The 22,021-nt window shown below is 41.8% G+C and overlaps 1 protein-coding gene and 1 long non-coding RNA gene across 6 annotated transcripts in view; one reads left to right on the forward strand and one right to left on the reverse strand.

Annotated features, from left to right (window-relative positions):
• STAG1 (STAG1 cohesin complex component) overlaps positions 1 to 22,021 on the reverse strand; it is a 164,337-nt gene that overhangs the window by 15,837 nt on the left and 126,479 nt on the right. For all 4 annotated transcript variants that reach the window (XM_088170640.1, XM_088170639.1, XM_088170637.1 and 1 more), the window contains 9 exons: positions 21,323 to 21,426; positions 19,392 to 19,484; positions 19,166 to 19,255; positions 18,785 to 18,988; positions 16,207 to 16,277; positions 11,379 to 11,466; positions 9,890 to 9,970; positions 2,975 to 3,067; positions 414 to 588 (listed from right to left, as the gene is read on the reverse strand). In XM_088170640.1, coding sequence (XP_088026766.1) covers positions 414 to 588; positions 2,975 to 3,067; positions 9,890 to 9,970; positions 11,379 to 11,466; positions 16,207 to 16,277; positions 18,785 to 18,988; positions 19,166 to 19,255; positions 19,392 to 19,484; positions 21,323 to 21,426 — 999 coding nt within the window. The remainder of the gene's footprint in view (positions 1 to 413; positions 589 to 2,974; positions 3,068 to 9,889; positions 9,971 to 11,378; positions 11,467 to 16,206; positions 16,278 to 18,784; positions 18,989 to 19,165; positions 19,256 to 19,391; positions 19,485 to 21,322; positions 21,427 to 22,021) is intronic.
• Positions 497 to 9,228, forward strand: LOC148222559 (uncharacterized). Of its 2 annotated transcripts, XR_015805643.1 has the most exons (4): positions 497 to 626; positions 2,680 to 2,761; positions 4,866 to 4,962; positions 7,458 to 9,228. It is a non-coding gene; the product is annotated as an uncharacterized LOC148222559 (long non-coding RNA). The 2 variants fall into 2 exon arrangements; XR_015805642.1 differs by having other exon boundaries at positions 2,680 to 4,962.

The following is a 22,021-nucleotide window of genomic DNA, read 5'->3' on the forward strand; positions in this document are numbered from 1 at the left end:
GGCATTCAGAGAGGCTCCATTAACATGATTAAGCTATAAATATTTAACAAAAGAAAAATCAGAAGCACCAGTACTTCTGCATGTCTTGGATTTTCAGATGTGAAATCAATGGCTCTGAACAACAGGAAGTAAAATCCAGTTGTAAGAAGCATTAATATTGAATGGCAATGCCATAAGTATTAAGTCCCTATGCAAGACTTCACTCTGTGAATGAAAAATAAACTACACAGATAAAATCTTAAATATAGTTATTATATAATAAAAGTATATTCCACAACTTATATAAGAAACTTCAGAACAGAGACCTTCCAAAAATAAAGTAGGAATACTTCTGAAAACATATGAACAAACAAATCAGAAAATTCTCTTTTCTCCTTTCTTCTGTGTCTGTTATGGAAAAAAGCTAAACATACCCATGCTCTGATTTTCATCATCTTGGTCAATAAACACATGATCCATCACAAAACTGAGAAGTTCTGACTGGAGGCCTGAGTCTGGATTGAACACCAAAGGCTGGAGCCCTTCCCGACCTCCCGTCATCAGCTGGTGACTAAAAATCATCAGGAGATCACAGAGCAGCATGAAAGCCTGAAAGGCAAAAAAGAATGAATGCAGTGAAAAGTCAAGTAAGTAAAACATAAAATACTATTGATCTAATTTCCAGATATGCCCTACTATTATTAAACAGCTTCTTAAACTGCTCTCAGGTGTTTATGTGCAGTGAAAAGTATTCCATAATGGTTTCCTCTAATTTGGAATGCTGTGCCTTTGGTTCCTAGGTCAGGAATTGTGGTTATTACCTTCTCCCTGTCCCAGATGACCCATATTAAACTCCCATTACTTCTCTACACAAACAACTCTAAATCTACCTCTGATCCAAGGCCTGCAGCCAAATTTGTAGTAAAGAGAACACACCTCTTTTGATAAACAATCAAAAAAATCAAACAGGTTAAAACATGAACAACATTAAGGGAAATTCATGCTGAGCCATTGTCAGACCTCAAAATTACAGACAAACAGGAAAGAAGGCAGCTGTCACTACCTTCCTTTCTTCCAAGGCTCATTCCTGCATGGCAGTAACACTGTTTTGTCCCCAAATGGCTTTTGTTGGGGTCTCACAGTCAGCTGTCTGCATTTGATCACATACAGTGCCTTTCAGAGGCCTTTTTATTCATAGCTTCTCTATTTTTAACCTCAGGTTCTGAAAACTTTACAAATTTCCAAAATAAAATCTGTAAATGCTGAACTTCCTACTGGCTCCCTTATTTCTGGGAGTATGCTATAAAATCTGAATGAGCTACACTCAGGCAAGAACAAATGCAAATCATTTTAAACTATGTTCTGTTGAGACCTTAGAAACAGATGTTGCTATTTGGGATTTTTCTCCCCTTGATTCAAAAGGCTGTGATTCATTCCAGTGATGATCTCACCTGCTCTAAACTCCCTTGATACTCAATAGAACTGAAGCTCTTCCTAATGGAGACCTCTAAAAAAGAGCAGATGAGTAATGCACTGCTGGTGCTGAGTTCTGTCCAATATAAAGGCAGCAGTGGGCTCAGTCACAGGATATTTATTTCTCTCAAGCACTCATGGAAAAGTTGAAATGTTTCAGTCTTGTTTCTCTAAATACTTCATACATTTTTCCTTCCTTTGATATGGACATCAACTTTGTCTGGAAAGAATATCTGGAGTAAGGATCAAGTATGGTAGGGGGACATTAGAATTTGCACATAATTCTCAAAAAAAATCCAGTAAAACAAAAGGAGTAAGTAGCACTCACAGAAATATACTTTTTAAGGAAGAAAACAAGAGTAAATCATGGAAGAGTTGGCTGGAAGGGGTCCCTGGAGTCTCCAGTCCAGCCCACTCTGCCCAGGACACTCGCTCTCACTGGGCCTGCTCAGGTGGGGGGGTTTGTCTGGCCCAAAGGTTTGAAAACTTCCCCAAAACTGGGAACTGCAAAGGAGCTTCTAAAAAAAGCTGAAATTATCAATGAAAAAACCATTGTGGCCACTGGTAAGAAGAGAACAACCCCATGTTAATAGACCTCAAGAATAAACCAGTGCAGGAATGGGAAGGAACATTTGCCATGTGCTGAGGCAGGAAGGACGTCAGGCTCAGCTCAAGCTGCAAGGGAGGCATAGAGCTAGAAGATATTTTCACATTACACAAAATTAATATAATATGCCAAGAGTAACTACTCTGAATATTAAAAAACAATTACCAAAGTAAAATCTGCTGGAAGCCAATGACACACCTCTTTTAGAAATACATAAACTACTGACATCTCTGAGCATCTAATGTTTATATTTAGCAACCTAAAAAACAGAGAGTAAATGGCAAGCAGAGCTATTTTTCAAAGAAATAAGTGTCTTTTAAGAAGTATTATCTTTTAAATACCACAGGCAAAAATCACAGGCCAGTTATTAGTCATACTCTCTGCAAAATCTCGGGAGGTCTGATAGAAATGGTATTTGTAGACAAATAAAATGTCATTGCCATAAATCAATATATATTTACATAACCTCAGTTAACATACCAGCTACTGTGTCCTGCAGAGACAGACTTAATTATTTCAACAAACCCTTTGATTCAATGAAAAAAAATCCAAAAAGATTCAGCTCATTTGAGGTCTCTGTTACCCTCCAAAAGTGCCTATTTCCATCTTTTAATCCAAAGTCTGCAGGAAGAGTCTTTCATCTGAGGTGACTGAGTTGGATGCCTGAAGTCCTGAGGGCTGGAAATGAGCCTGAGCATCCAGGTAATCTTTCCTTACTGTTAATTAAAAGTTAATTTGTCATGAGCTGTGATTTGGAAGTTCTGTTAATACAGCTGCTCCTCTGGGCTGTTTGTTCAGGTTTATTTAGACAGGAGCACAGATGATTTTACTTGGAGTTTGATGTAGTGTTGTGTTGAGTTTTACTAGAATTTAACACTCACACTTTTCTAAGAGCGTGACAGACATTTGCTTTACCTGTTCTTTGACTGGAGTGTTGACATTTGATAGACACTGCTGGCAGACAGCCAGGAAGGATTTCACAGTTTTCCTCAATACCAACAAGTCCTCCTGGAATAAACATTAAAAAAGAAAGTATATGGAAATTAGTAAGAGGTTTCTTGGTGGAAGCAAAATAAAGAAATGGTGATGATTTCATACATTCAACAACAATCTGTGAAAGAAATAAACTATTCAAAGAGAACACACACAGAAACAGTCCTTTGGTTTTACAGTGATGATGAACCAATCACTGAGAAGAAAACAAGAACTCCAAATGAAATGAAATGAGATGAATTCACAGCAGGATATCTGGCCCATGCTCTGCAGACCTTCCCCCAGGACACCCTGTCAGCTTCCACATGGGAGAGACAATGTCCTGCAGAACAGCCTCCCAGCAAATGTGAAGCACCTACATAATGCACATGCAATGTTTTCCTTGCTGAAATGTTTTACTCATGCTGGTTGTTCAGGCCATGTTTTAGCTGTTTTATGCTTCCTGCCATGAGCTCTCGTTGTTCTGTGTTTCTGCAGAGTCTTTTTGTGCTCCATGTTCTCCCTGTGCTGGTTCACAGCACAGGACAGGACTGCCAGAGTGCCCAAGCACCCTGAGTGCTCCCAAAGCTCTGAATCCTCATCACTTCCAAAGCACTGAGTGGGATTTGCTTATACAGACACTGAAGCTCTGTGCACTCCCTCACCTTCCTATTCCTGAGCAGTTTTTCTCTGATGATGCAGCCATGGTATTACCCTGCCATTACAGGATCTGTAAGACAGCTCTGCTCTGTTCTAATCCACAACTTGCCATTAATCACCCTTTTTTTCTTCCCTGGATATAAGCCTTCCATTTGGCAGCATTAAGATGCCTCATTTTAAAAAATTTCAATTGTGTTTTGTTCATCAATTGATTTATATCATCCCCATTTTCAGGGCCTTCCCAGGTGACTGATAAAAATGACCCTTTTTTCAAAAGAGAACAGATCTCTCCCAGAATGCATCAGAAACTATTCCATTGTGCAAGGATAGCTCACCTACAATTTTTCTTTAATACATGGATCAGTTTTGAGCTATAGAATATGAATTACATTAAATCCAAACATGGACCTGAAATGCAGTATGGTGTTAATGTCTTAGAGACACTGATGTTTCAACTGGTTTTCTTCTCAGTCAAAAATGCAATCTTGTCAATAAGAAATTGATGTGTTTCTTCCAATCTTAGCTGTCAGCCCTTCAGCCTTGTACCAACTGTGTTTTCTATCTCTCACTTCAAGATTCTACCCAGGACTGATGCCAGATTTACCAGTTCACTGTTCCATTAGCATCTGATTTAACCCTTTAAGCACTGGGATTACAATCACTGTCATGCTTTCTACTTTCCATTGCAATTACCTTCCATTGAGATGTTCATGAATTCAACACAGAAACTAAAACCCATGAAAAAACCTACATACAGTTAAAAAGGGAATGCATGTGTCTCCCATTTTTCTTTCTGTCAAAGTGACTAACAGCAGGTACACAGGATTTATTACCCTCTCTCTGACAGCAGAGCATGATAGAGATTCATACTGAAAAGACAGCAGGAGAAAGCCCAACTGAACAGTGCAATGGAGCCATCTGGAATTCTTTTGAGCTTGGAGAAATCCCCAGACTACTGAAAGTGGGGAATTTTTCAACAGAGAAAATGGGAAGTAAAAAAATAATTTGACTTCCAAGTCTTTGAGCATTTGGGGGTGCACAGCCCACACTCTTGAGGTGTGAATACCTGATCTGCCTTCAGCAGAAAGGCTGATATGAAACCATTTTATCATCCTGTTGGCTGTTAAACAAAACCACGGGGTCACAACTCTGCAATTTAACTGCTCCATGGCAGGAACAAGAATGAGCTGCTGAGAGCAAGGACTGGAGTCTGTGCCACCACCCAAACCCAAACCAGGGTGCTCAAAAGACCCATGTCTACAACTCCTCAAGTACTTTCTAGCTTTAAATTAAAGCTTGTTTTTTTTCCACTGAAGTAAATTTTAAAATGCTTTGCTTTTGCTATGCTCATCTCCCAAACCCCATCCTCTTCTCCCTATGTGCTCATTGCTTTTCCTCTGAAGTACTTAATATTTGGAGTATTAACTTCAACTTCACAGTGTTGAAGAACCCTCAGCTTCCAACCTGACTGGAAAATAGTCCAGCCTTTTGCACCTTGTGACATTTTTCTTCCCTTCACCTTTTTGTGCCTTCTGTCATCATGCCCATATAAATATGAAAAGTCACCAAATCACCACATTGTTCTCTGGCTGCTGCTTACTTACCAGCTGGCTGACCCCTGTCTTGCCTCTCAATGTTTGCTCTGGTCATGCTTTATTTTTACTGTTCTAAGTTTTAGGACTCTTATTTTTCTGCAAATACTGTCTTCTCAGTACATATATATATATATATATATATATATATATATATATATATATACACAGTGCACAATGTTCTGGGTACCTGGGACATGGCTGAAGAAATCCAGGTAGAAGCAAGTGTGTGCTCTAATCCCCAAGTCTCCTGCCTCTGGACTGTTTGCTCCTCCAGACTGACAGATCAGAGGACTCCAGGGGAGAAATTACCAATTTCCTTTGGAACCACCCTCAAACCCCTTTCCACCTGAGGAGGAGTTTTCCTCCAGGCTACAACAGGCTGCTCCCACAAGCTATGGAAGATAAGTTTTTTCCTCCCAGTACCCCAAAAGAGCACCAGTTTGCACAAACAGCCCTCACAGCCTCAGCCTCCACTGAATATGGACAGAGAGAGACCAAAGGTTAGAAAAACATCACACCGTGGATATTTCAAGGCTTACACATTTCATTCTTACCTGCTGCAGCCTTCCTTTCAGTAATCAATTTTTCCTTTCAGTTTTTGACACCAAGATGGCTCCATAGGATACCCTTCTCTCCACAGCCTAGCTTGAAGAAGGGTTTCAAAATAACTCTGCCCCAACTCTCTGCTGTATTTAACTGGTGAGATCTTTGTTATTGGGCAGAGAATTTGAACTTTCTCAATAATTCAAATAATCATTAATTATCACCCTTCTGCTAAAACATCTTTGATATGTTTTTATGCTGATTAAAACAAACACTCCCTTAGGCTCTATTTACAAATGATATTGAACAGTCAGGGGCAACCTGCAGAGCACCCCCTGCTAAGAGCCTGGAGAAACAAGAGCTCCTGGTGTGTGTCTTGGGGAGGGGACTTCAGTAAGCTGTGACCAGCTGAAGGGCAAGTTTGGAATTTGTAGGTGTTCATTAACATTGCAGAAGTGTCCAATATTCTGTACAGCTGATAGTTATCCTGGAGGTGTGTTGCACTGGCTGTAGGTCAATTATGTGCTGTTAAAAAATTAATTAGCTGACTTGATCCTAATTAGATTTAAACCACAAGAGTTGAGCTTTTCCCTGCCACACACATGGGAGGCTCCAGTCCAAAACACCTGGATCAGGTAGGGAGCCATGATCCAGAACATGCCCAAGAGCTGTAAAATGAGGTATCCCTCATACAGGAATTAATGTGCCCTGGCTTGGGCATAATTCCCAGGACAGCCCCCAAACAAGGGCAGTTCTCTCAGGACAGAGCTGTATTTTTGAAGAGCCATCTGAACACCAGACAAAAAATAACTTCATTCCAAAACAACTCTGTTCACAGTGTATGCCTATGGTGGTCAAGTATGACTACACCACAGAATCAATACAAGATACAAAAATTACCAAGCAATTCTGAACTGCAGCCAAAGAATTCACTTTGAAGGAAACCTTACCCCAATTCCCTATCCCACCTGCAATAAAAGGTACACCTGATGGATGCAAAGCACATGTGAACAACAAATGTAAAACTTATCAAGATGTTTGTACTTGTTTCCATCTTTTATTCCTGTACTTACAAGTCCAAAATGTTCACATACTTCATGCTGTGCATTGACTACCTCAATGGGACCTCACGAGGTGAAACAGAGCAGCTACTACTGCCAGCATGAAGTCACACAAATGACCCAGCTGGCAGCAGGTGAACATTTCTTACAAATCAATCCCTCCATTGCTGATCTCTCAGCCTGGTTGTTCAAGGGAAAGCTAAAAAATCATCTTTGATATATGAGCCTGGGAACAAAAATTCCTAAATCTATGGGATACAGAAAAACAAAGACTTAAGATTAGTTTTATGACATATTATAAATTCTCTTCTCTCCATTTTCATCTTTTGTGTTCCTTCCTTTCCCACTAATTCTCCTCCTAACTTTCTTACTACCTCTCCTTTCCCTACTCTCACCCCTCCTCTCTAGGTACCAATGACCTTTACCTTCCCTGTCAGAGTTTACCTGATTTATATCTAAATAGAAACCAAGCAATTGCTTTCAGCTTGTCTTTTGCTTTGTAATCTTCTGCTTTTACCTCAAACCTGAAAAGGCCTGTGAGTCCAAAAGCCTCTCTGCTTTTTGCAGCCATATCCATTGGTCTACTAAAGATGCCCATGTGAAGGTACACACCATCACCCCACTCTGTCCTGAGATCATTACAGATACAGCAAAGCAGCCCTAGAAACCTGCATGGACCTACATATTAAACTGCTGTGCCTGAAATGTTCCTGTAAAAGCCTGAGTACTTCAGAAATACCCATGAAATACACTGCTTTTCATTCTGAGATGCTTGTGTTAATGCCTTTGTCTACCTACACCTTACTAGTGATGCCCTTTAATGGCTACCAATTTCCAAGCCTAAATAATGACTTATAAACCAGCTATGGATGAATCATCCCAATGGATGAAATGCCAGATACAGTGCAGTTCAGATCTATTTTCACAGTGAGCCAACTAGAGTGGAAAGTTTGATAGCAAAATGCTCCAGCCTCAGCAGGTCTGTGGTTGTCTCTCTACCCTCAGCTGAGGCTGCTGCCACTCTGAGGAGCTGCAGGGCACTAATGCAGGGCTTCCCTGGAACGAAGCATGCACAAAACTCAGTATTTTGTAGAGGCTGGAGTGGAAATCCAAACAACAAATTGCTAAGAGTTCTTTAGGTGACAGTCATGGGGCAAAGCCAAACTGACTTTTATTTGTCATGGCCATTCTGGAGTGATCCCTTGGAGGTCTTTTCCTTTCACTCCTATGAACTACATTATGTTGTAACTATGTTATGAATCACAACAGGATTAGAAATACAGGAGAGATCAAAGCTATTCTGCAATCACCTCATAAAACAACATCTCATACAAATGCCTCCTATTTTGAAAAAGTAGGCAAAGCATACAGGTGCCCTAAGCTTGTGTATACGAAAATCTCAGCCACTGAAATAAAGAAAGGTCTTTTTCTCTTTCAGTTGAACTGGGCCATCATGGTCATGTTGTAATAGCAGCCACACGAATGCCTGGGCACCGAAATGCAAAGTTTACAGCATGCTCCATGCAGAGAGGCTGTATGTTAATCTCCAGCTGTAACTGAGACACAAGAAAACATGAAGCTTTTTTCCAGCAATGCTGACAGCTATCCCTGCACCACCTGTGCTACATTGCAGCAACTTATTGTACTTCAAAAAAATGGAGAAATGCAGTGACGGGTGATGAGCATTTTCCAAAAGCTCGTTTATATCTGGGCATTTGCCCCGGGGAAAGGCAAGGCCGAGTCCAGCAGGCAGGAGGACAGGGCTGCAGGATCCTCAGCAGTGGGTGGGAGCCCAGCACAGCCAGCAGCCCAGAGCAGGTGGGGCAGACTGAACGAAGGGGCTGCAGACAGTGGCCAGGTGCTGAGCACTCGGTGGCACAGGGACCCTGCAGCCCAGCTCTCCTCCCCAGGGACGGCTGCAATGAGATTGGTGCCAGCACTGGTGTTCCTGCACTGAGGGTGCAGCAATGCACAGCCCCCTGCATCTCCTCTCAGCAACTCAGCCTCTCCTGTCACAGGGACATCCCTCCCTGAGGAGAACAGTGCTGCCAGTAGAGGACTTGAGATGCTTTCCTGTGAGCACATTCTGTGTTCATTTAAAACAAATGTGATGGTTTCAGTTTTCTGAGTTCCAAGATGCAGTATTGTACACTACCAGCATGCTAATGAGAAGGAGTCTAAGAGAGGGAAGTGGGAACAAAAGCCCAGAATAAAGAATAAAAATTATTCCTTTTTTCTAGTAGCTGTTTTTAAATGTTAATGTCAGTATTCAAAACAACTCAGAGAATTTACTGTGTATTTTTATCACTTTTTTATGCATAAAATGCTTGTTTGAGTAGCACTTCGGTATAATATCTTTTTCTTTTTGATGCTAATGGGGAAATACAATTATTACTTCAGTTTTTCAATTTTTAATTTGATGTATTACTTTTGAAAAAGCTCTGAAAAACAGGATGCTGGCCTCTGACTGAGGAAAGAGCTAAGGAAAGGTCCTGGAAAAGTCACATGCCACATTGTCCTGACTGCTTCATACTTTGTATGCATTTGCTTTTTATTAGCAATCATTACTGCCAGTGCCCTGCCATTTCTACTGCAACACAAAGGGTGTAATTAGAGAATAAGCAAGGTAACTACACATCAAGATTAAGCTATCTGTGGTTTACAGATCAACAATATTGCTCACAACTGTTCATGTCAACATTCCTTATCAGCCATGCAAACTGCAGTACTCACAATAAAGTGTGTTAATTATCCTCAGCAATAAAAATATAATAATCAGCTGCTATAAAATCCTGATAAAGACTGTTTGCATTGCTTAGACATATACATGATGTTAACCAGATCCTGAAACATGGAAGAAATCTGAACAGGAACATTTTATGGGTTATAAATGACAACAAATGATGGCAAGAATGGAAGTTACAGAGAAATCAGGTGTAACACCTTTCTAGGTAGTTGTGCTCTGTCAGTAAAATCTGTATGATCAAATGGCCACTTACTTTGGAAGGGGAGCCCTCAGTGATTTTCACCAGCTGCCAGAGAATAGAGTAGTGGGAACACTGCAGTGCCTGGACAACGATCTGTAACACAGGAACACACAGAATCTCAGCACGCTGCTAACAGCAGGCACAGCAGGAAGTGTATGGAAAATCTATCGTGCATTTTGTGGTGAAAAGACAGGAGCAGCTCTCAGCTCTTTCTTTTTTCAATGGTATCATGTTTTTCCTTGGTTGGTTTGGTGCAATAAGAAATCAGCCTACTAGAGGTAAAAAAATACTGTGTAAATGCTGGGGAACAGCAGAAAACTTTGCACTGAGGCACAGCAAGAGAGGATGCCACAGTGTGACAGAAGTACAACCCAACACCTACATCTCTCAGATCAAAAGCATCTGTTTAAATAGCTCTAAATCTGTTTCATTATCAAACAGCCTGGAAATCTGTTCCACTGTCAAATGAACATGTAGCCCAATTGCTATAAAAAGGGAGAAAATACAACTTGTCCCATGAAGAAGACCAGAGTCATATCCATGGTGCCCAGAAAAGCATCCATGGTGTCTCTTGAACAGTTAAATCCAGATTAGGTGTTACAAGTGCCAAACTTCTCAGGGTGACCTGCAGGCAGAAATACTCAACAGAGCTCAGATTTCAGGACCTTCCCCCTAAGATCTTATGGAGGCATTTGGAGAGCCACACACACTGTCAGACCCAGAAACTGAGGATGGCTGGCAGCTGCAAGGACAGGTTTCATCTGCCAGCAATGTCCCTCCAGGTAGCACAACTCCAGCATGAAGCAGCAAGTGCAGAGAGAGGACTTTCACTGTCACACTGTGTGATGTGACAATGCCTCCTCTTAGGGTTCTTTCTACAGAATTCTTATTCAGAATTTAATGAGAATTTCTTTTTTCTAAATGAGGCTGAATTAGAATTAACAACTGACTTCTAACTGAAACCAAATCAAAACTTAAAATGTGCTTAAATTCTGAAGTAGGAATTCTGCAGTTTAAACAGGAGTCATGAGAGAATAAGAGATGGTTCCTGTGCTCATCCATGAGAAACAAAAACTGAACTCTGAGGGAACAAAGTCAGTTATGTGTTCACTAAAAGAACGCCTCTAGGATGTTCTAGTTTCCTGGTTTTCATAAGTTTTCATCTTACCTTCAATACACAATAACCATTTGTGATAATTCTAATTGCAGCCAAGGCTTACAATGTTGGGTTTCAGGATTGATGTACTGCTTTTCAGAGTCAGCAACATTAGCTGTTCTCAATTTTAGTGATGAGATAGGTGAGGGAAGGAGCTCAAAAATCACAGAATCCAAGGTTTTCCACCTCTTAGACATAACACCTCTTGTCTCCACTATAAATTTCATTCCAAACTCTGTTTTTCCTACATCACTGAAGTGCACTGAACTTTTGAATTTCTGTACAAGCAGACTCTTTAGAAGCTCAGACACCCAAGTGATGCAGTGCAGGTGCTGTTAAGGGTACCTGTTCAGGCATAGCTCCGTGTTCAATTCCAGTTCTCAGCAATCTGTAGCAGTTACTGAACAGATCCCATTTGGTGAGATCATGAGCGCTGGAAGGAGAGGAAATAAAGAGAGATTAATTGTGTTCCCCAGAACCCCCAGCCCAGAGAGCTTTGGTGGTTTCTACAGCTCACCAAGCAGCTGCACAGCAGCTCACTCCATGCTAAAGGCACAAGTCAGGCTTTCTGATAATCCAGAAGAAATGTTTGATTACATGGGATTTTTGTAGGGAGAAGATAAACTCTCTTCATACCATACACCTATCAAAGCTACTGAAGTGTAGCTGCTGCTTCTCTCTCTAAGTTATCTTTCTTCTTTTGGAAACATTGACAGAACTCCAGAAAACTCTTCCCTGGCATTGCAGCACAAACTACAGCCAAACTCCATCAATACCTACTGAATAAAAATGGCTTTAAGCAAAATAAACTTATATGTTTTTCTACTGTCTTATTACCACTAGATATTAAATATCCTGAATATCTGAAGTGAGATGATATAACAACACATGGACATGAGATAGAGATGGCAGCCACCATCCCACTCACTGTTCCACCCTTCAGCTGCACCAACCTGATTTCATCAGTGAGAGGAATGACAATGACATTAGGAACAAATACTCTACAGCCTTACAGACCTCAAGAGCTCATGAAACAGCTTTTTAATAGAGAAATGAGAAATACAGAAGAAACTGAAAACATCAGGTTGCCTGAAGACAAAAATACTCTCTCATCAAGTAAATTTAAGTTTAAAACTTTTTTTTCTGCAGTGGGAATAAACTGAGATAATTTGAAACAGTTTATAATACATCTATAAAAGAGCAAGGCAGCTCGGAATAATCAGAAACTTGCTGACTGAAATACTAAGCTGGAAGAAGGGATACTGAGACTGATTTGGGAGTCTCAACTGGATGCAGCAGCCTCTTGCATCTGACTCATCCCAGCACCTGGATCACCCAGCCAAGCTCACTCTCCCACTGCTGTGCCTGCCCTGGCTTAAACCATTACTGCCCTGCTCAGCCAGAAGGAATAACTCTCTAGTTCCTATAGGGACAGAGGCTGAACTCAGGACTGGGAATACCCAGGTCCTGTTGGAAGCCCTGCCATGAAACACCTCCCATCCTGGAGTGTGTTAGTCCTGGAAAATGTCACTGGTAAGAGCTTTACAGAAAACACAACCATCAGAGTGCACTGTACACTCCAGGGCTGTGCCATTAAAGCCAAGGTGCACCTGAGCTTCCAGTTCAAATTCATGAATAGAAGAAAACTTAAATAAAATGTTGGAATTAAAAATGTAAAAAGTAAAAATATTTAACAGACTGAGATGGTCTTTGAGGACTAAAATAAAATGTTTCTTAGATAAATTAGAGGCTGCCAGAGAGCTGCCTCTGACTGGTGATATTAAGCCCAGAGATGCTGCTTCCATAAATCACAGGGCTGCCAGCAAGGCAGAGTGGTACCTCCTTAATTACTGCACTGTAATTAAAGCAGTAAAGTCTCCTTGGTGTGCAGAGGCAGATACTCACACAGATTATCCTACAGAGAATATGAAAGGAAAAACTGCCTCATTCCTGTCTTTTCAGTTCAGAAATTCCTCATCAGGGGCCATGTCCCCACAGCTGGGGACACTCAGCTCCCTGCCCTCAGCCTGGTCTTACAGCTGAGCTCAGGAAGGGATCTTCAGCTTCCAGAGCTGAAAAATTCTAACTATGTACAATTTACACATGGCTTTTCAATTGAAACTTTCTTAAAGCAGAGCCTCTGCATTACAGTTAGGAATATTTTGGTACCTCTTTTTCTCTTTTGAGCTACTTAACCATCAAAACCATAGTTATAAAGGCATCTTGGACACCACACAATTCTTCACAGAGGTTCAGACTGACAGAGAGAAGAAAATTCACACAACACAGAATTTTCCCTTAGCTCCATCCATGTCAGACTCTTCATGGATTACAGACAATAAGTCCTAGTATTTCATACCAAGGTTTATTTTAATTCTCATGGACAGCCCTGTCTGCACATTTCTGCCAGACAAGAGGCAGGTGAGGTAAAGGTACCAGTTTCACAGTATTTCTCAAAGTGTGGCATAAAATAGCTTAGAAAAGTTTATTTTCCAAGAAGTGACCTTTCCACCCACCAAACTGCTTCAGTTCTTCAAGATGCACAAAGAGAGGGGAAGCTGTGCCTTGGGCTTTGACCAGCTCTGCTGCTGATACAGTCTCATTTCTCTAATGAGGTTTCATTTATCATCATTTCTACTTCTGGATATAACAAACTTCTGAGTAACTCAGTCTGAGGAATGCACTGGTCGACTACTGGGAAAACATGTTCAGCAAAGCGTTTCTGTAAGAGGAAGAGATGATGTGATGATGTGACCATAAACTTGCCTGTCTAGGAAGTGTCCTGACTGATCACACTGACCCTGACACACATTGTTTTTATCTGAGAGTTACCATTAGTCCCTGTGAGTTTGTGAAGTCAGTGTGGAGGTGGGAAGGAAGCAAATGTTGTATCTGAGGATTACTGGACAGTAATGCCAATGCTCCTGGTTTCTAAATGAGAAACAATGTCCTCCATGCAAGGCAGAACCAACAGGCACATCCAGGGGAACAGAGGGGATGCTTGGAATGTGTCTTGCATTGGATTTACTCAAGTAAGTAAAAGATGCTGAGATTTTGCAGCATACAAACTGCTACAGCACTAATGTGTGTTCAGCTGAATTACAATGGAGTCAATATAGAAAAAATTGCCTCCATGTACTTAAATGTTATGAGTATGTGTGAGATTCTGGCAAAAAATAACCCAAGTGGATACTCCAGGAAGTCTACTCAGAAGATCTCAAGAAAATTTATTATTGTATTCTGAAAATGTTGAAGGAAACTTTGTGGTGATTAATTTAATTTGTATTGACACATGACATTGTTGTTTTGATGAATCAAAAAGTGTGCTGTGAGCCCTCTGCTGTCATGGCCCTCTCAGAAAGAGGATTAGCTCAGCTTGGGAAATCCCAGTATGGAAGCCTTTTGGTCTGGAAGGCTTTTCTCATCTTGCCTTACCATGTATTTTCCACCTTGTTTTTTTCTTCAAGTATGAAGCAGCAGCAATTACCAAGGGCTAGCAAGCATGGGCAATGTACATTGGAGTTTCTCTCACTGGAAGAAGACAGGGACTTGTTTTTCCCCAAAGCCCCAGCAACCATTTCATCAGTGCCTCTTCAGGAGATCTGATTTCTTTTCTTTTGACTCCCAGGTGACAAGAGTGACAGAGTCAGACCACAGCCACTGTGCTTTGAGACAGAACACTCCACAGGCATTTTGAGCAGAAGATCCTCTCTCATAGCTAAAGGTTCAGCAGAAGTTCTGGCTCACATGGTGTAACTGGTTCCTATCACAGAGAGATCACATCCCACGGAATGTTCATGACAGTAATGAAGATCTCATTACTTCCTTATATGCAAGCTGATATTAGGAATTCCTATTGAACTACAGTTGTAAATAACCAATCAGCTGAGGAAGGATACATTAACTGTTTTACAGGTCTTCAGCTCTGATCCTTTGCTCTTTCCTGGCTCTTTGAATGTGAAAGTAGATGTCCCTGACCCTTATTTGTGTGTTATTCTACAAGGCTTCTTTATGGTCTGAATTAACTCTAGAGACCCAGAACTCTGAAGGAAAAAATACATATGGAAGTCACTCAGGAAAGCCTTAAGATTTGTGCTTCTCTCCTGGATGTGAAGTAGAGTTTTCCCCAAGTCCCCAAGTTCCCTTAGCAAAGGCAGACTGGCTCCAGTGTGTTACCAGGGAGACTGCAAACCTGAGTTGAAAGTGTCAGCCTGCTGCACTATGGAAATTAGTAACAATTTCATGATCTTTGTGGGATTCTCCTTGAATGGCAACAAAGAGTAGAGACTGCAGAACCATTTCAGACAGTGATCTAATGCAGGACTCAGGATAAGTGAAGTCTAAGCACAGAGAGAGAAATGAAATCATAAAGTTGTAAAAAAATCAAGTTGTATAAAAGAGCTGGCAGAAGGAAGGTTCTCTCCCACATTGTGATAAGGAAGAAATGATTTGTGGCTCTCTGCCACCTGCACGTGAAGCTTTCTCTCATGCTGACCAGGAGCAAATGCTTCCTGCAGCTAGAGGGAAGATCAGGCCCTTTGTGCTGTGCTCCAGAATTCACAGTTCCAGTGAAGTTCTCCAGGTTGCTCTGCATGTGCTGAGGATGCCCTTAGGCCTGAGAGCAGCAGGAACCTGAAAAGCTGGTTCGTGCCTGGTGAGGGAGATTCTGTGCAATCCACACAGGGAAATTTGGCCAACAATTCAACTGCAGGAAGAAAATGCATCTTCTAGGCTCTCACCATAAACTACTAATTATTATTATTATTGCTATTACTAATTAGTTCTATAATTTTGAGAGATAGCTAAAAGGCATTGAGAAATAGCTTCCTGCAGGCTCTCCCAAGCAGCACAGGTTTGTGGCAGAGAAGTGTCCCTTGTGCCCTGACTGTGCCATGCAGGGGAGCAGGACCTGTAGTAACTTACTCATGGGTGTAAGAGCACTGGGGGCAAGAGAGGGGGTGCCACTTGCAAATCCCATCTGCAAAGGTCATGGCATGAACTGAGCAAGGACTCAGATCAACCCAAACAGTTCTACTGGCAAATACCACCAGTCATTCCTCCATCTCCAGATTTCAGGCCATGTGTTTCCTCATTTCCCCACACCTGACACTGCTGATACTCGCTGAAAGGATAAAATTCACATCACAAATTTGTGAGGGAAGACACCACCTACTTGTGAAAAGATGTCAACCTCTTCAGTGTGGAGAGCACATTGTATATGTCATCATCATCAGCTTCTTCTCCCTGTAAAGAGAAGGAGAGCCCAGCAACTCAGCTCAGTACATTACTGCACAGGCAGGAGCAACTTCCTAGGGGTTTATACTAATACTGAAACTGTCTCCAAATTTTCCAGTGACTTTCATGTAGATTCCATAATGTTTAAGTAATCACTGCACAGCACTAAAAAATAAGCAAGATCATCTGACAATATTCAGCATTATCACTGTGTTAATATCCTGTATTCTCTAGAAGTAGAAATCATTCTCAAGATCAAAATCTGGGTTCTATCTTACTTTACAAAAAGGACTGAATCACCAGCTTTAATCACTAGCTGATGAACATGATACAACACAATTTTTGAATTTTCTGCAAACTAAACAGCAAATTCCCTTAGTGAATTAAGTGAATATAAGGTATTTCCAATCCTATTTTTTCCAGCAATTTTCTAAAGAAACCCACTTGCAACAATTCTTCTTCATTTAATTTTGATAATTTCTTTTCCATCTAAAAGCCTAACAATTAAAACATCTTCCTGCCTTCAGATGCAACTGTCAATCAATGTTTCTCTCATTATCAGCCCAGTGAGAAGCCATACAGCAGTAGGATACTTGCTTGGGTATCAGTATGCAGATTTTAAAATTTAACATGTCTTTAAAATGATGAAATAGACTTATTAAAATTAATTATTCAAACAAGTATCACTTAGAAAAGAGTATCAAAAGGCTGTAATTTTAAATCCTCGCTACTGCTGTTCTCTTTCTTGTCTTCTACTTCTGTCGTTTCTGTCTCCAGATCTCTGTGTCCCATGTCTGACCTATGCACTCGCTGTTAGAGGCCTTAGTTCATTGCTCAGATGCCTTTCAGACACAGAGTTTCCCTGAAACCTCGGCCCTGCTCTGCTGGCAGTGACCATGCACCAGGGGCACGAGGCACGGCTGCCCCCCCTGTGCTCTGGGCTGTAAAGGAAGGGACGTGCAGCCCCCCAGGAGCTCAGTCCTGCTCTGCCCAGCAGCCTTTAGAGCTTTCTGCACTGCAGCACAAAGGGAAGCCACTGGCAAAGAGAGGTGAAAGGAAAAAGAGGGGGAATAAGCTGGTACTGGCTTCCTGATTCAACAGCAGTCATAGAGCAGTTCTAAAGAAAAAACAAAATTAAGGCAAATTGCAGGAAAAATCTTTTTCTCTCCTAGTCCACTGCTCCTGAGAAGACTCTTGGGAAGGGATTTATAAATCCCAGCACCTCAGTGCTCTCCTCTGACTCCCCCTGGGTAAGAGGGTAAGATGCCCTTGGGCATCATCCATCATGTGTGCACAGCTCGGGTGGTGCTGGGGCTGGACTCTTGTGTGGCAGCCCAGCCTTGGCCCTTTTTGCTGCTCCAGTCAGGTTTTGGTGCTGTTGGCCAGAGGTGAGGAATTTCAAAAACCCAGGCTAAGGTGTAATGTGGCATTACCTGGAAGGATTCCCTTGCCTCACACAGGTGAGCAGAAATGGAGCACAAATTCTGGACTGTTTTTCCAGATGAGAAAGTACACCAAAATTGGCAGGCAGGCAGAGAGCAAGCTCCATGGATTTTACAGAACAATGCACAGTGGTGCCCCATCTCCTCTGCCTTGTGGAAGGTTTCCTGCACATGCTGCCTTTTCACTCCTGCACTTCTGCAGCTATACAAACATTTTTATTTACTCTGCAATGTGACAAGGCACATTTACAGTGTGCCTGTGTGTGGCGTGTTACGTAAAAATAGGAAAAAAAGCACATTTCCTTTCATATGCCATTCTAAATCAGGGACTTAGCTTAACTTTCTCTAAATGTACATCAAAAATTAAATTTATCTGCCACAGTGCAGTGCATGACTACAAGCAAAGAAAAAGGTCTGTGCAGCTCTCATGTTATGTTAAAAAGGCATGAAAATTACAACAAATTAAGTAGTGCTACCCAAAGTTAAATTGCTGCAAAGGAGGATAAAATGAGTACGGTTTCTATTTTTATTTAATGTATTCTGTCTTATGCACTTTGAAGAATAAATTCTTACAATTAAATCACAGGTACTTCCAGGTTTCAGACCTGTATCTTTTACTCTTTCCAGGGCTCTTTTAATATGCCACTATACATATTTTCTTAAATCCTCTCTTCCATTCAAAACCTAATCCAATCTTGATTTTGTTGCCTGCATATACATCTGGGACTACTCGAATCACTACAAACATTAATGTAAATACAACTTCCTCTGCATTTTTCATCTGTTTCACCCATTCATCCACTTAATTCCTTATGTGGAATGTTTTAATACTCAACTAAATTTTCAGAAGCAAGATTGTCCCATAGTCTTGTTTTACACCCTCAATGATTTGAGGGCTTAATGGCTACTGCAAGGGACTTTCCACAGGGAGAAGTAGCTCCAAATGATTATGGAACAGCTGCTGCTGCACTACATCTTCAGATGGATAATTTCATGGCTTGCTAAGAATGTTTTTCTGTAGCCAATCCTAGGATATTTTAGGCAGTTAACTTCAAGGATTTTAAGAAAACAAACCTCCTGCAGTAGATCCTCGACAGAATGGTTAAATCGATCCACAAACTCGTCAATCAGTTGGCTGTGGGCGATGTCAACTCTGTTCTGGATGGTGTATTCCTCACTGCAGAGGATGCTGTAGGTTTTGCTGCAGGCTTCCAGAACATCTGATTCCACATGCTTTTCCACAACAAACTTAATCTGCTTCAGTAAGGCATCCAGATGCTGCAGAGCAGAAAACAACTTCAGCTTTCCCTTCAAAGGGACAGTGACACTGAGCAAAGCCACTGCCAGAACAGCCAAGCAAGGCTGCATTGCTCATGTGCCAAACAAAAGCCCAGCACTGGGGCTGAACAGTGGTCACACCTGAGAGCAAACACATTCCTGCCCAAGGCACGATACCTTTTCCATTCTGCCCGTGCTGTAGATTTCCAGGTCAAAGTACTGAGGGATTTGCAGGAGGTTTGCAACCTTCTCGGCATCAGCAGAATACTGGAACATCATGGCAACAAAACAAACAAAAAGGAAGTAAAAATAAAATAAAAATAAAACTCCTGCACTAAAGAAGGAGAAAGTTTAAAGACAGTTGTAAATCCCAGTGAAAGATTTATTTTGTTGAAAACTGTACCTTTGATAGCAGCATGGGAAGTGCAATAATGAAATGCTCAGTCAATTTATTTCTGTCATCTATCTGAGTTTTTCTTTCTTTTGCTGTCAAGACCTGGAAGTGATCAAACATAAGTACAGCAAATACATATTTGCATATAGCATTCATTAACTTTTCTAAACATTATATTACAAGCAAAACCCCATGCAAGTGTATTTTTAATAAATCAAAACAGGAGGAAATAAAAAACTCAAAACACATTTGGGCTGAAGAGTGATTAAGTGGGAGGACTGTGTGTCCTAAGAAGCTGTGATTGAAAAGGAAAATACCATATCACCCAGCATGACATTGTCTCCACACATCAACATCTTTTTACGATTGAAATTCAAATATAACCCAAGTCAGTGGAAGTTTTGTTATTGCTTCCAACTGTACTCAACTCTGGCTTTCACACATTAAACCAAGCATTAATATAAGACCTCAGGGCAAACTGAAGTATAACTGAGAAAACTAAACCACACTGTAACAATGATTTTCATTAGCAGATTCATGGCCTCCTCTCTAAACTGGAATGGAATTCTCAGTGAGAATGTACATCCAAGTTCACAGCAAGGTACTGAAGCACTAATGCTGTCAGAACAAAACCCCCTTGAAGCAGTGACCAGAGAGACAATAATCAAACCAGCATGCTTCATCAAAGCCTAAATCTGGCTTCTTGGCTTCAGGAAAGAAAAGAATACTTTTGAAAACAAATAATGATAATACAATACTCAAGTTAGCTAATGATTCACATATAGCCAACCAGCCAGACTGCACAGTAAGGGTTACAAGCTAAAGTCAGAGGAGAAACGATTTCACAAACAGGTGAGTGCTTAATTAGAAATCTGTTGCCGTTTCAACTCAAAGAAGAGGTTGGTGGGATCATGAGAAAGGACAAATCTCCAGTGACCAGGCAGAGATCCCTGCAGTTACCACCCCACAACTCATGGGCCAACTGGAAAACAAGCAAAAGCAAAGCATCACCCCTACACGGCTCTGCAAGGGAGGAGGAGCAGCTGGACACAAGGCACGTGCTTGGATGCCAGGCTCTGTGCAGCAGGAACCCAAACCCGCTGTGGAAGTGGGGGGGGATGGATCAGTGACCAGGACAAGACAGCACTTGCACGGTGCATGCTGCAGGGATGGCCTCAGAGCAGCCTCAGCCCCTGCACATCCACCACAGCAGCACCAGACAAGCTCAGGGCAGTGCAAACCCAGGTCAGAATCCCAACCCTGACAGCCCAGTCCTGTTCTGGGGAACAAATACTGCTGTTCCCTGGCACTGGGAATTGATGAGGATGGATGCCTAAAACCACAGATGCCTAAAAGCACGTTTAGACTGGTCCCAGTCCCACCCCTCCTGCTCAAAGCAGAGCCAGCCCAGGGGTCACACTGGGAGGATCAGGGCTTTGTCCAGCCAGGTCTCAAAAACAACCAAGCACAGAAAGGGAACCAACTCCAAATACCTGTTCCAGTGCTTAAACACCCTCATGATGAAGATCCTGTTGACTTCTCAGCAAATTTTATGTCCATATTAGCAGCACATTTGTTTTTATGGAAGGCAGTCAGAGGTAGTCTGCTCTGCTCCTACACTTCCCACTCTAACCTAGTATTAACATCAGGGACTGATGATGTGGGTACATTACAAATATAAAGCAGGAATATGACAAAAAAAATCCAAAAATGTAATAAAAAAAGACTTTCATGCTGAAATTTGTATCATTTAACTTGGCAATGCAAACCCCAAAATCAAACAAAGAGAAAACCAAACATGTCCAGAAACAGAATTTCTAGTATTTTTCTTAGAAATGTTCAGATGAAACAGCAAACACCAATTAAAAATGTCTCCTGCAGAAGTGTCCAAACGCGATGTTACACAAGTGTCCCCCACGCTCTGGGACAGCCCCACTCACCCTCTTGCCGGTGCCCCTGCCCACGGGGGGATGTGCCTCGGCAGCCTGTCTGATAGTGCACACCATGAGCTCGATCAGAGCGCTCTCCTGCCGGTCCGACATCGCTGCGGGGACAACAGGGCATCACTGGGGGCAAGGCAGCACAACGGGGACACGTGTGGGACAGCAGGGGAGCACACAGCAACGAGGGAACACTCAGCAGCACAGAACACCACACACAAGGTACTCTGTCACACTGAGCGAGGCTTTCCTGCCTCCTCTCTGATTTGCCATTCACATCAGCTCAAAATGGACATGGCAGAAGTAAAAGAAGCCCAGAGAAATGCAGGCTGGAGAAAAGCATCAGTGAGGGGAACATAAGGAAAATCTACAAAATAAGGAAGAGTCATAGAGGACAAAGAGTGACAGACAATATGACAGTCACTGTCACTTCCTCACAAATTCTCTGTTCTTTGGCAAGTGCTCCTGCTCACATTTAGAGGATTAAACCCCACTAGGTTAAGCAGAAACAAGGAAGCAAAGTGCCTGATCTCCTAAGGAAATGACCCTGTAAATACCCCACTGTAGCAGGTGCATACTGAAAGGTCAGCTTTTGAAGCACAGACATGATGAGCACACCTTGCCAGGAACATTGATTTCTCAAACACCTAAGCCCTGGGAAGGTCCCTGAAGCAGGAGAATCCTGAGGAGTTATAAAGG

This window comes from Sturnus vulgaris, chromosome 10, assembly GCF_052056855.1.
Source record: "Sturnus vulgaris isolate bStuVul1 chromosome 10, bStuVul1.hap1, whole genome shotgun sequence".
Lineage (NCBI taxonomy): Eukaryota > Metazoa > Chordata > Aves > Passeriformes > Sturnidae > Sturnus > Sturnus vulgaris.